Below are 12,656 nucleotides of genomic sequence, written 5' to 3'. Positions count from 1 at the left end.
GACATTCTTCAAAATGTGGAAACTTGACCCTAGTGAAGCCAATAAACAGGCATAAATTACAGCAGTCAAATTACAAAGAGGAACTTAGAAAGGTTGGAATGGAGATAGAAGAACAAATAGCTACACATACAAAAACAAACAGGAAGAGATTCTTTAAATATGGCAGAAGCAAGAAGACTGCAAGAATTGATGGTTCACTATCACCAGAGGGTAAAGGGAATAATGAGAGAAGATAAAGGCGTTAATGAGATGCTACGTTTTTTCTTTTCACCAGTCTTCACCATCAAGAGTGTTGGTGAGATTCCTGCCCCAAACATGCTCTTTCTTGGTAACAGACTTTCTCTCAATATCTTATATTCTCAGAGATTGTGGTGGCAGAAGAAGAGATGCTGAAGCAGACTGACAATTTAAAATGCCCTTAAGTTTTCAGGCTAAGTTGGCACGTAGTGAAGTCACTTGAGTACAAAACGGCTATGCCACTAACAGAAATATGCAATCTCTCATTAAAAACACCTTCTGTCCCAGAAGTTTGGAAGGTAGAAGATGTCTCAGTATTTCAAAAGAGATGTAGACATCTACTTGGCAAACGTGGTTGAAGCGATAGTTAAAATGGATTAACAATGAAGAGTCCTGTGGCGCCTTATAGACAAAGAGACATTTTGGACCATAAGCTTTTGTGGGCAAAGACCTGCTTCGCATCTGATGAAGCGGGTCTTTGCCCATGAAAGCTTATGCTTCAAAATGCCTGTTTGTCTATAAGGTGCCACAGGACTTGTTTTTGTGGGTACAGACTAACATGGCTACCCCTCTAATACTTAAAATGGATTATGAAACACCCAGAAGGTCGTGATACAATTGGTACTAACCCGCATGGTTCATACAAAAGAAAATTGTGTTTCACTAATCTTTTAGAACAGTCTTTCTTAAACTTTTTGAGACCATGAAACACTAAACAATACTTTTTTAATGAGGATCACCTTTGAATATTTTCTTTAAAAAATTGTCTTAAGACTCTTCCCCCAAAAACAAAGAAGCAAACAGCAACATATAAAGCAAAAGCAAAATTAAGTAATTTAATCAGGTATCATAGCAATGAAGAAATAACATTGTATATGGTTTTAATCACAGAAAATATAAACCATCAATGTGTTTTTCCAAATGCTTGCAGCATACCTGCAAGTTGTTCACAGAACACCAGTATTCTGTGGAACATAGCTTAAGAAATACTGTTTTAAAAAACTTTGAGCTTGTCAGGAAAGTAGTGAATAAAGGAGAATCGGTTGGTGTATATAAACTTGCAAAAGGCCTGTGCCAGGGTCCAGCCCTAGAGGCTACTAAAAAAGTCAGTAGTCATGGAGGTTAGAAACAAATTGTTATTATGGATCAAAACTGGCTAGGGTGCAGAAGACAAAAAGTAAAATTAAATGGGTAATTTTCATAATGGCAAAGAGTTAATAATGGGATACCTCAGGGTTCTGTACTAGGTTTTATGTTCATTCATATTGTTATGCTTAAACAAAGCACATGAGATCTTTTGCAGGGGAGAAGGCAGTACACCACATTTATTGAGAATACAGCAGTAGCGTATGCTTTTCAATCACATACACATATACACACCATGCACACAGTCCTGCCAGACGATGTTATAGTTACCAGTCCAGTGTGTGGCTCGATCTAGTGGCCAGCTAGATTGATCACAGAGGGGGAGCAGGGCCTTGTTGGTTGCGATCCAATGCTCTTCTGGAGTTGGTGGCAGGATGAACCCAAAATCCCATGGCAAAGTACCCAGCTTTTATAATCCTTTTTCCTTGTTGAAGTTGGTGGAACCTGCTGTGTCATTCTGTGACTGGCAGTTATCTCTCTGATATCAGTTGTTCCCAAAACATTTCTGACAGGCTCATTCTGTAATTAATTGTCTTTAGGGGTGTCTGCATACATCAACGGGCACTGAGCCCACGGTTATTGGTGATGACGATGATGCTCCATTCTTTAGAGTCGTCAGTTTGCCAATCCAACCACTTCTTATACTGATGGTTCTTTCCTGACGTCTTGCTGAATCTATCTTCACCCATGCTTTGCCCCCTCCATGGCCGTCTGGTTTAAGGATACTCTTTACACCTTTATTTCAACACAAGCATTCCACTGTCACACACAATCAGTGTTAAAAGGACTTCCAAAGGGCCTAGGATTTCAAGCATCGAGGCTTTGGCCTCCAGCGTTCTTCTAATCTCGTTAACATGGGCACAATATTAGAAACTCTAACTTTTTACTTACTAAGCTAATTAAACCAGAGGCATATATGAGGTGTTACAGGAGTACAATTAATAAGATTAACAAAAGTAATTAATAACAGTAACAAATTGCTAAATGTGTTAGTCTGTAGCAATACCAAATTTAGAATATGGATGTAAAGAGAATAAGGGTTTCTGCTCCAACAATATTTTTATTAATAATTTGGAAAAGAAGGTGAGCAGTGAGGTCGAAACATTTGCAGAAGACACAAGTGTTGTTTAGGTTAGGACCAGAGAGAACTGAAGAACTACAGAAAGACCTAAACAAGGTAGGTGAATGAACAGCACAATGGCAAATGAAAGCCATTGTAAATACTCGTAAAGTGATACACATTGGAGGGGGGAAATATTAAACTACCATACACACCGCACAGGATTCTAAATTAGCTCTTTAAATTACAGAAATGAACTGGAGTGATACTGTAGACCAGACGTCAGCAACCTTTCTGAGGCAGAGTGCCGAAATTTGACCTTTTCACCTCTGTATCATCCAAGTGCTGGTGATATTTTTTAAAGTCACTAATAGGCCTACTTACAACAGCTTCGTTAATAACGGTACAGCACTTTACCGTTTAGGTGGTGGTTGATGGCATTAGCTGGTCCTTTGTGAATCCACAGGTGGCATGGCTTTGAGCTAGCTCCTGGCTGCATGGGGGAAGAGGGATGGGATTGAGCTCCCATCTCACATGCCAATGGAAATCAGCTCGCATGTTACTCTTGGCAGCCGTGCCAGGGATTGCTGACCCCTGCTGTGGACAACTCAATGAAGACTTCTGCTCAATGAACAGCTAGAACCTAAAAAGCAAACACAGAGTTAGTTTATATGAGTAATGGGATGGAGAATACAGAAAATGTTACGATGCCTTATATCAATTAGTAATGCAGACTCATCTTGAATAATGCATGCAATATTGCTTACCATGATTAGAGCCATGAAAATCCACACATACACACTTTATATGTGCCAGTATGGATGGGGCTATCTGCAGCTCATTTTCGCAGATATGGATATGGATGTAAATAAAAATTTTATATCTAGAACCCTGCACATTGGCAGATATCCACTTTATATCAATGACTGTCTGTATCTGCTGATGTTGATGAGGTTATCTGCAGCTAATTTTTGTGGATCTAAACGTAGATGCAGATAGTGTGCACATTTTATATCCATGTAGAGCTCTAACCATGACTCAAAGGCCGTTTCTACACAGGCCACTTTCTTCGAAAGTGGTATCCTAATAAATGGCCCAAAATATGCTAATGAGGCATGGATGCAAGTTCCCCACACCTCATTCACATAAGGTCACATGACCTAGAGTCCGGAAAGATGTTCTTCCAGACTCCAAAACACTGTTTAGAAGCGCGTCCCCTGGGGGGTCTTCTGGAAGGAAGTCTTTCTTCTGGACGCCCCTTTGTCCCAAAAATGTTCAGGAAGAAGGGGCCTCCGGAAGAAGGACTTCCTTCCGGAAGACCCCCCCCAGGGGCCGCGCTTCTAAACAGTTCTAAACCTCATTTCAAAGAAAGTGACCTGTGTAGAAACAGCCAAAAAGAATATTAGGAAGCTAGAGCAGGTTCACAGAAGAGCAATGAAAATAATCAGAGGCATGGAAGAGCTCTCTCCTAAAGAGATATTGACAAGTTTGGAATTGTTTATCTTAGAAATGAGATGAATCAGAATAGATATGATTGCCTAGATAAAATGAGTGGCCTGTTTGAGGGGAATTAATCTGAATGTTGCAGAGGTGGGAGATTGTTTACCTTAGAAAGGTGATAAGAGAAGATACAATGAGCATGAAAATAAACAATGGTCTAGAGATCTAGATCAAGAAAATTTGTTCTCCCTGTCTCATTACACAAAAATATCTGGTCATAGGAGATATTACCTAAACGGAGATCTGAATGGATCTATGTCAGCATTTCCCAAAGTGTGGATCTGTGGCTCAGTAGTGGTCTTTGGAAAAAAAAAATACTGGTCCTTAGAAAGTATACAAATAATCGTTGTGTACTATTATTATTGTGAACAAATAGTAAACAGTGAAAATTTATTCGTTTTTCATTTTTTAATATGCTTTTGTATTTTTGGGCAGCAAAAAAAAGGTGCTGAAGAAAACCGGGTCCCAACTATATCAACTTTGAGAAATCCTGGTCTATGTGATTGTAGGCAGTCTCATCATACTGTCCTGTCTGTACACTTAATAAGTTAGGTCTTGAAACAATATTTCCTGGGATTTTGTTCTCACTACTCCCCTTCAAAGGTTGTTCTAGAACAGTGGCATCCAAAAGAAATTTAACAATCGCCAGAGGGCCTCCCCCCCCGGCCCCCAACAGGCACCTGACCCCCTCCTCCCCCCACTCTCAAACTGCTGGTGACTCGCTGGAGCTGCCCTGCAGTTGGAATCACTGCTCCACCTGGGGCCACACCTGGGTTTGTGCTGGAGGAAGAGCAACCTCCATCGCGACCACCATGTGCTTGTCCCACCAAGCAGTGGGACCCGTGCTTGGAGTGGCTGGAGGGTGCTCCACGTGGGTGGCTTTGACAAGCCATTTCAGCACACTGAGGTGTCCAGTTTGCCATGTGTGGTAAACAGGAAGCGTATGGGATGCTGCAGTTCTAGAACTTCTGGAACACTGATGGTTACAAATATCTGTGTAATTTCAATCCTCAACTTGTTGATGGCCAGTTTATTATCCATTTGTTCTTTTAGCAACAATGGCCCTTAACTTCAATAATTCCTCTCTCTCTCTCTCTCTTTCTCTCTCTCTCTCCTTGATGCTCTTTTATAGAGAGTAATCATAACGCCTCTCAGTCTTCTTTTTGCCAAGCTAAATAAGATGAGGTCTTTAAGTTTCTGTTCAGAAGTCAGGTTCTCCTTTCTTCTGGTTATGCTGGTAGCCTTTCCCTGCACCTGTTCCAGTTCGAATTAATCTTTTTTAAATGTGGGAGGTCTCAATAGTGCCTTGTATAATAGTTATAACACTCTGTCTCTCTGCAGGAAATATTTCTCATGCTGCATCCTAGGATTGCATTACCCCTTTTCTATGGCTGCATGACCTTAGCCCGTCATAGTCATGTGGTGATTGACCAATACACACAGGTCTTCTTCTTCCCCTGTTACTTTCAACTGATAAGTCCCTGTGAATTATTGTGAATACTCTTTGTTAGCCCTTAGGCTCATGATCTTGTAGTTCACACCAAGTATGTGCAAAGGTCATGAATGAAAATGTTAAATAAGATTTGTCCCAAGATCAAGTCTTGAGAAGCTCCCTCAGCAAAGTCTCTCCGGCCACACTCATTTCAGCATGGTCCACTGTAATCTCCACTTTAACTGGTTCATTACCCATCTTCTGATTTTTGTATTAATCCCCATCTTCTCCAATTTAACTCCTAATTTCCCATGTGGAACTGTATCAAATGCTTTGCTTACTGCTACAGTAGTTCAGCTGCTGAAACCCTCATATTGAAAACAAAACAAATATGAAGGAATGTTCCCTGCAACAGATCATATTCAGTCAGTCTTACAATCAGATTAAATTCAAAATAGATTGGTCGAAAAATTATCTGTCTTGCAATGGCATACCTTGAAGACAGTGACTATCTTTGGAAGGCTTTGTGAAAGATGCACAGTTAGAGGAGGTGTGGAAGGAGAAGTAGAGGGTTTTTGTGCATGCAAGGGGGGCAGGAGACAAGAAGAAAGCAGGCTGCATCTACACTATGTAATAAATTTGAACATAAGGTAGTTAGCGTGACTTTTCCACACGACTGTCTTCATGGTAAATACCATTAGCTCAATTTATGGAGCACTAATATTGAGATTACGATATCACAGTTACCTGATGGGTGTAGCGTCAAGCTCAAATTCAGAAGTTTAATTAAAGTCCAGTGTGAAAGTGCCATGTCTTAAATCAAATCTATTAGCCTCCAGAGGTGTCCTGTATGTAACCCACAATGCCCCTCTGTGCCCTGCTCTGGCCACTCCCCTCCAGTAACAGGAAGACTATGAATTTCAAAACTGGAGCTGCGAGCCTTTTACTGTGGGCTCATGTTAGTATGAGAGCCTGAGAAATGTTTTCCTTTGCTATTAGTGCTGTGGGCACATGTGCCCACTACAAATAGCCCTTACGGGGAGTTTGTGGCTCTGTCGCTACACTTGTTATTTTTATCTGCACTGCCTGGCGCCAGCCAATGCCTGTCACCATCCACTGCCCCACCACACCACATGGCAGTAAGGCTATTGTGGGGGTCGTACTTGCATAAGACGCCAAGAAACTTCTCAACGGTTTACATACGTGTGTGAACCCCCTTCCCTCCCCCACAGGCACCACGCAGCCTGCGTCTTTCCCGCACTCTGCCACATCATGTGGGTAGCCTCCAACCCAATGAAAGGATGTGCCTGCCTTTCGGTGCTGATCATGCTGCCAGGTAGCACCACGTCATAGATTGTACATATTTCAGGCTCCAAGGGCAGAAAGGATTTTTGGCTGCTTGGTGCTGCCATGAGGAAGTCTCCCCTGGCAGCTAAGATACTGAGGGTTTTGCAGCCACCAGGGGAAATCTGATGAGCGGGGGGAGGGGCTGATTCCCCATGAAGGGACCATGTCATGTGGGCCCTCAGTCCTTGACTCCCACTGGAAACACGAGCTTCCCCCAAGTCAATGAGATTTGGGTCTTCCATCATCACCTTATTATACCTTCAGTGACATTTCTTTCTGTGTGGTTCCGTTTTGTTCCAACATGACCTTAGCAGAGGTTCTTCCCGGGACATCTTTCACAGAACATACATTATTTAAATCGCTTTCATCCTCTGTATTATCTTCTCTGTTATGTAAACGTTTTGCCAGTGGGCCTAATTTGACAGTCTTGTTTCCTTTTCGGCTACTTCAGTGTTCTGCCACCTCAACTGCCCCCCCTCTGAACCCCTCTACACCTGTAGTGCAGCGGAAAGGCAAAAATCCTTTTTTCCTACACTTTTCTATCCTCTTTCTTCTAACTTCACAATACAGTCCGGGCCCCTGTATTTTCAGGGATCACATGTAACGAGGAAACGTGAGACACTCAGTGGATGGCCAGTTGAGAATACAATCGCTGCACCCATATTGGCAGTGTAATGTGGGGGGAAACCAAAAATTCTTTTTTCCTTTTCTGTCCTCTTTCTTCTAACTTTAGAATACAGTCTGGGCCCCAATGTTATTTTCAGAGATCACACACAGTGATGAGAGGTGGGACAGCAGTGGATGGCCAGTCGAGAACACAGTTGTTGCACAGAAGCCTCATATTGCCCTGGAAAGCCAAAGACTCTCCCCACCAGCAACTCTCTCTTTTCTGGAAAAACTTTCCTATCTTCTCTTTCTTCTTGTTTTTCGGGGTCCCCGAATTAGTTTCAGTAAAGTCAAAAATCTTTTTTTCCTAGACTTTTCTATCCTCTTTCTTCTAACTGTGAGGGTCCCTGTACTATTTCCAGGGATCGGCACATTTTCAGGGAATGAGGAAGATGCAATGTGGGAAGGTGATGTCAAAGACCAGTAAGCATATCCAGAATGCTACGGGAATGAGGGAACTGTGGAATAGGTTCCCACAATGCACTACTGCAGCAGTCAGTGTTAGCCAGTTTGAGTGTGGCAGCAATGAGTAGACTTTGTGAGGAGTGTGTGGGAAGTGAGGGTGGTCAAATTTGAACTTATAAATTCCAGAATTACAAAATTGATATTAATGAATTCAAATTTACCTCATAGGCTATGTCTATACTAGCCCCAAACTTCGAAATGGCCACGCAAATGGCCATTTCGAAGTTTACTAATGAAGGGCTGAAATGCATATTCAGCGCTTCATTAGCATGCGGGCAGCCGCGGCACTTCGAAATTGACGCGCCTCGCCGCCGCGCGGCTCATCCCAATGGGGCTCCTTTTCGAAAGGACCCCGCCTACTTCGAAGTCCTCTTATTCCCATGAGCAGATGGGAACAAGGGGACTTCAAAGTAGGAGGGGTCCTTTCGAAAAGGAGCCCCGTGAGGACGAGACGTGCGGCGGCGAGGCGCGTCAATTTCGAAGTGCCGCGGCTGCCCGCATGCTAATGAAGCACTGAATATGCATTTCAGCTCTTCATTAGTAAACTTCAAAATGGCCATTTGCATGGCCATTTCGAAGTTTAGGGCTAGTGTAGACATGGCCATAGTGTATTCACAGCCTAAGAGGTGAACAAACGGTGACTACATGGGGAAAGTTTGGCTAAACAGAAGGAGAGAGTTCAAAGTCTAATACTTAAAGCTGATATTTGAAGGCTGGTAACCACATTACATATCATATACAATAATCAGAATTGAGCACACAAGCATCTGTAGAACATAGGAATTATAGTTAATGGACCAAATTCTGCTTTGACTTAAAGCAGTGATAATGTGGAACAACTCCATTTCCTTCAATAAGGCCTTCATTGAAGTTCCCCTATGAAGTCACTCCTGGTTTGCACCAGTGCAGATGAAAGCAGGATTTGTCTTTTGTTGTTTAATATTTTTTAAAAGAACTTCTAGCCATGAAAACCTTCCCCAGGCTCCTTCCCCAGTTCCATTACCTCCTCTCACTTTCAGCCTTCTGTAGTTGCTGATGGGAAATGTGGAATGTATCTTCCTTTTGTCTGCTTGGAAAGAATTTTAAAATTATATTTTTATCTAAAACTTTAAAAGTCCTATTTGTCCCAGTAGAACCTGAGATTATGTCTACATTACCCCAGAAGATCGAGCTGCTTAGGGTCAGTATTCTGGGGTTCGATTCAGACATCTGGTAGGGACATGCGAAATTGACCTGTCAGGGGTTAGCAGTCGACCCCAGAACTCCTTGTGTCTTGCTAGGAGTAAGGGAGATCCAAGCTTCTTCAGCGAGGCTGCCCTGGTAAGTCAATTGCAGATACATTTCAATTGCTGTTGCATATCTGGAGTAGCCTTTCTTTCCCTAGTGTAGACATAGCCTGAGAAAATAAAATCTGCATTTCCCCTGTCCCAGCTTGTTTAATTTGTGTATTTTCACTCTTGCCCCTATGTAGTCAGTCATTTTACTCTTTTATTTATATAGGTGCTTTACTCAGCAACAAGATAGCAAAACACATTTGAAATATTGAAAAATATAGTGGTAAATTGACAAATTTAGGCAGTACACTAAGGGGCAGATGTTGTACATGAAATTAATTTTAATTCCTTTTTGGAGACTCACTATATTTCAACTTGCTCAGTTAAATTTGCCTAAAACATTCTTGTCTCGGTTAGAACTATGTGATAGCAGCAGCCTTCCTGAATAATGCATTTGTCATTTCAGAGGTTTGTTATCTTAACTTATTTATTGTTGGTTGCCAATTTTCTTAAATCCTCTGATCACAGAGATGTTACCTTGTTCAAAATTTCAGAGCACAGGGCATCCTAAAGGGGGAGAGAACTATACATTCCAGTTTCTGTGGACTTAGAGCACCTTGGATAAATGCAGTTTTTAAACAAGAAAAATCCTAATATCGTCCATTTTGTGCTTGATATAGTGGGTGGAAGCTGTCCTCTATCTTTTTCCTATTGCCTTGCTCCTGGGCTATAATGATCTAATTCCAGTTGATAGATATTATTTCTTTTACAGTTCTCCGATGACGTGCTCCTCCTTTCTCCCAAACTGTTGCTCATGAACTGAATAACTCATCTTGCTCTGTTCACCTTTGTGTTTCTCATAATCCATTCAAAGTCTGTCCTCAAACCTCACTTAGTCATTTGTCCCTTTAATATTGTGAACACTGACACATTCTCTTTCTTCCACCTCTTTTGGTGTTCTGGAATATTTAAACTCTAGAGGTATTGTAAACACTCTTGTAACCTTTTTCCCACGTGCTATTAACGGCAGTAAGGGCAAGGTTCAAATAATGTTCAGGAATTCCATTTAAAGTCAACAGTCTGTCCTGAATCCTCACGTTGATACCTTATCCAAGTTTTAGGAACTTATGCTTTAACCCTGGTGGTCACTGTAACAGTAATTTATTTGTCTTCCCTTCTTCCAAGTACACTCAGTGTCTGGGTAAGTGATGAATGCAATCAAGTTTATTTAGGAATAAATAGACAATCAAATAAGCTAGTGAGGCTGACTGGTTGTTTTCCAGTCACTCTAAAGTTTTGTCTGTGAGCAGGATCCCCACCTGGGTCTCACCTGCAAATCCAATCCCACCCTACTTCTATCAGGTGGACAAAAAGTGCTCTTTTCAGTCTCACTCTCCTTGAGGTCACCAGGAGCAGTATCCTAATGCATAAGCACAAGGGGGTAAATTAAGGTTGCATAGAAAGTCTTATTTCATGTATATCCTAATTTATGAGCACTTGACTTTGCGACCTTAACAATATTCTTTGATCTGAAGAAGTGGATCTGTCCCACAAAAGCTCATCACGTAGTAAATTATTTTGTTAGTCTTTAAAGTGCTACGTGACTGCTGGTTTGTTTCGTTAGAATACAGACTACAGACTAGAATACAGACTAATACTATTACTTCTTTGAGCATAGTTTCCATCCCCCCAGGCCATTGTATCAGTTCAGAGACAGACCCTTAGAAAACCTCACTACTACTTTTTAGATTCTTTTTCAGTGCACCTTGTTAGTTGACAAAACGTATTCTGAGATTTAAATACATTTGACAGGATTGTCCCTTTCCTAAGTGTCCCATTCTGTTATTTTTTAGGTACTGTTTGGCACTGCTGATGGTCAGGTTATCGTCATGGACTGCCATGGCCGAATGCTGGCACACGTTCTCCTTCATGAGTCAGAAGGCATCCTCAGTATGTCTTGGAACTACCCCAGCTTCCTGGTAGAAGACAGCAGTGAAAGTGACACGGATTCTGATGACTACTCCCCACCACAAGGTGATGTTCCCTGCAGCATTTTTCTGTTTAAAGTTGGCTGACACTTAACTAGCAGCAGTACCACAGAGCAGTCCTGCTCTGTAGTAGTATTGGCACATACATCTTCAAAATAGTAAAGGCAAAATAATATCATTACTTTATCACGACTGAGCTGGTCTGACACATTTTAGTGGTATAAGTCAGTAGTCCCCTTATGCATGTTGTCAGAGGACAGGCAGTCACACAAACTAGTGCATTATAATATAGATGCATAAAAAGTGTCACCCATAGCAGTAATATTTCCAATATTGTGAGTTTTATTTCCGAGAAATCCTGTTAACCAGTGGTGATGCTTATCTGTACAAGCTCCATCCCTGGTAGTTCTGAGCTTAGTAAATTTCAAGAAAAGATTAGACATTAAAAATAGCTCTGCAGTTACATTATCCAGGAAAAGGGTGATTGGGGTTATCAGTCCTCAGGCTTCTAAGCATAAATTAATTTCCTGTTGTGGCCAGGATAAAGTCTCTCCTCCCCACCATGTGACAGTATCACATGATTAGGTGCACACTCTGGTTTTTAATCCATCATAGAAATTAGAGATGGCAGTAGATTGTTGTGTCCATTCTCCTGCCAGGGAAGGATGTAGTCCCTCAGAAAAAGGGACAGTTGAGTTACTAAAAGGATAATTCTTCTTCGAGTGTCCCCGTGGGTGCTCCACATTAGGTGTCGGGCTCGCCCGGCGCCGCAGATCGGATCTTCCAAGCAGTTTCTGCCGGACCGCGCATGTGCCGGTGCGCGCCGCTCCCTTGCGCGCTCCTGGCCACGTGCGCGATCCGGTCCCCGCCAGTTCCTCTGAACCGCCGTCGGCTGCAGACGGAATCCAACTAGGCTACGGCCAAGTTAGCGTATTCAGTGGTTTTAACTGTTTTTCTTTAAAGTTTTCAAGTTCTTAGGCTACTGTTGAGTTAGCCAGTTGTTATTTTCAAACAAAAAAAAACAAACAAACAAACAAACAACAAGCGGGACGGCATTCAGTCCAGTCCTAGTAACAAGCGGAGCACCGGAGGCCAGGAGCCTAGGGCCATTAGCCCTCCTGCCGCGGCAGGCTATCGGAGAGGGGGAAAACAGCACAGAGAAGGTGCTAAGTACCCCATTAACAACTGAAAGACTCACCAACAATGTCCTATTCAGGATTCAAGGAATGTGAGTCTTGCCGAGAGGCAATGCCAGCGTCTGATGGGCACAGTCACTGCATAAGGTGCCTGGGGGAGTCCCATGTCACGCAGAAATGCTCCTTCTGTGCAAAATTAACAGCCAGAGCAAGGAAGGAAAGGGAGATGCGGCTTGAAATGCTGCTCTTCGACAAGGCCCTCCAGCCAGACGTGCCGGAGCGGCCGCAGCAGGAGGGACCCTCTGGGGCCCATAAAAGGAAAGCCGCCTCCCTCACCCCATCAGCGCAAAAACGGAGGAAAATTTCCCCAGCCCGATCCCTGCCGGCAGCAACACCGAGCGGGAT

At 42.6% G+C, this 12,656-nt stretch overlaps 1 protein-coding gene across 2 annotated transcripts in view; it reads left to right on the top strand.

Annotated features, from left to right (window-relative positions):
- TULP4 (TUB like protein 4) overlaps nt 1-12,656 on the top strand; it is a 247,965-nt gene that overhangs the window by 185,811 nt on the left and 49,498 nt on the right. For both annotated transcript variants that reach the window (XR_012645013.1, XM_074990303.1), the window contains exon 5: nt 10,981-11,161. Coding sequence is in view for 1 of the 2 variants with exons in the window: in XM_074990303.1 (XP_074846404.1) it covers nt 10,981-11,161 (181 nt within the window). In the remaining variant the exon portion in view is untranslated. The remainder of the gene's footprint in view (nt 1-10,980; nt 11,162-12,656) is intronic.

This window comes from Carettochelys insculpta, chromosome 3 (genome assembly GCF_033958435.1).
Source record: "Carettochelys insculpta isolate YL-2023 chromosome 3, ASM3395843v1, whole genome shotgun sequence".
In the NCBI taxonomy this organism is placed as follows: domain Eukaryota; kingdom Metazoa; phylum Chordata; order Testudines; family Carettochelyidae; genus Carettochelys; species Carettochelys insculpta.
The sequence above is the reverse complement of the archived record's forward strand: the minus strand, read 5'-3'. Positions and strand labels throughout refer to the sequence as shown.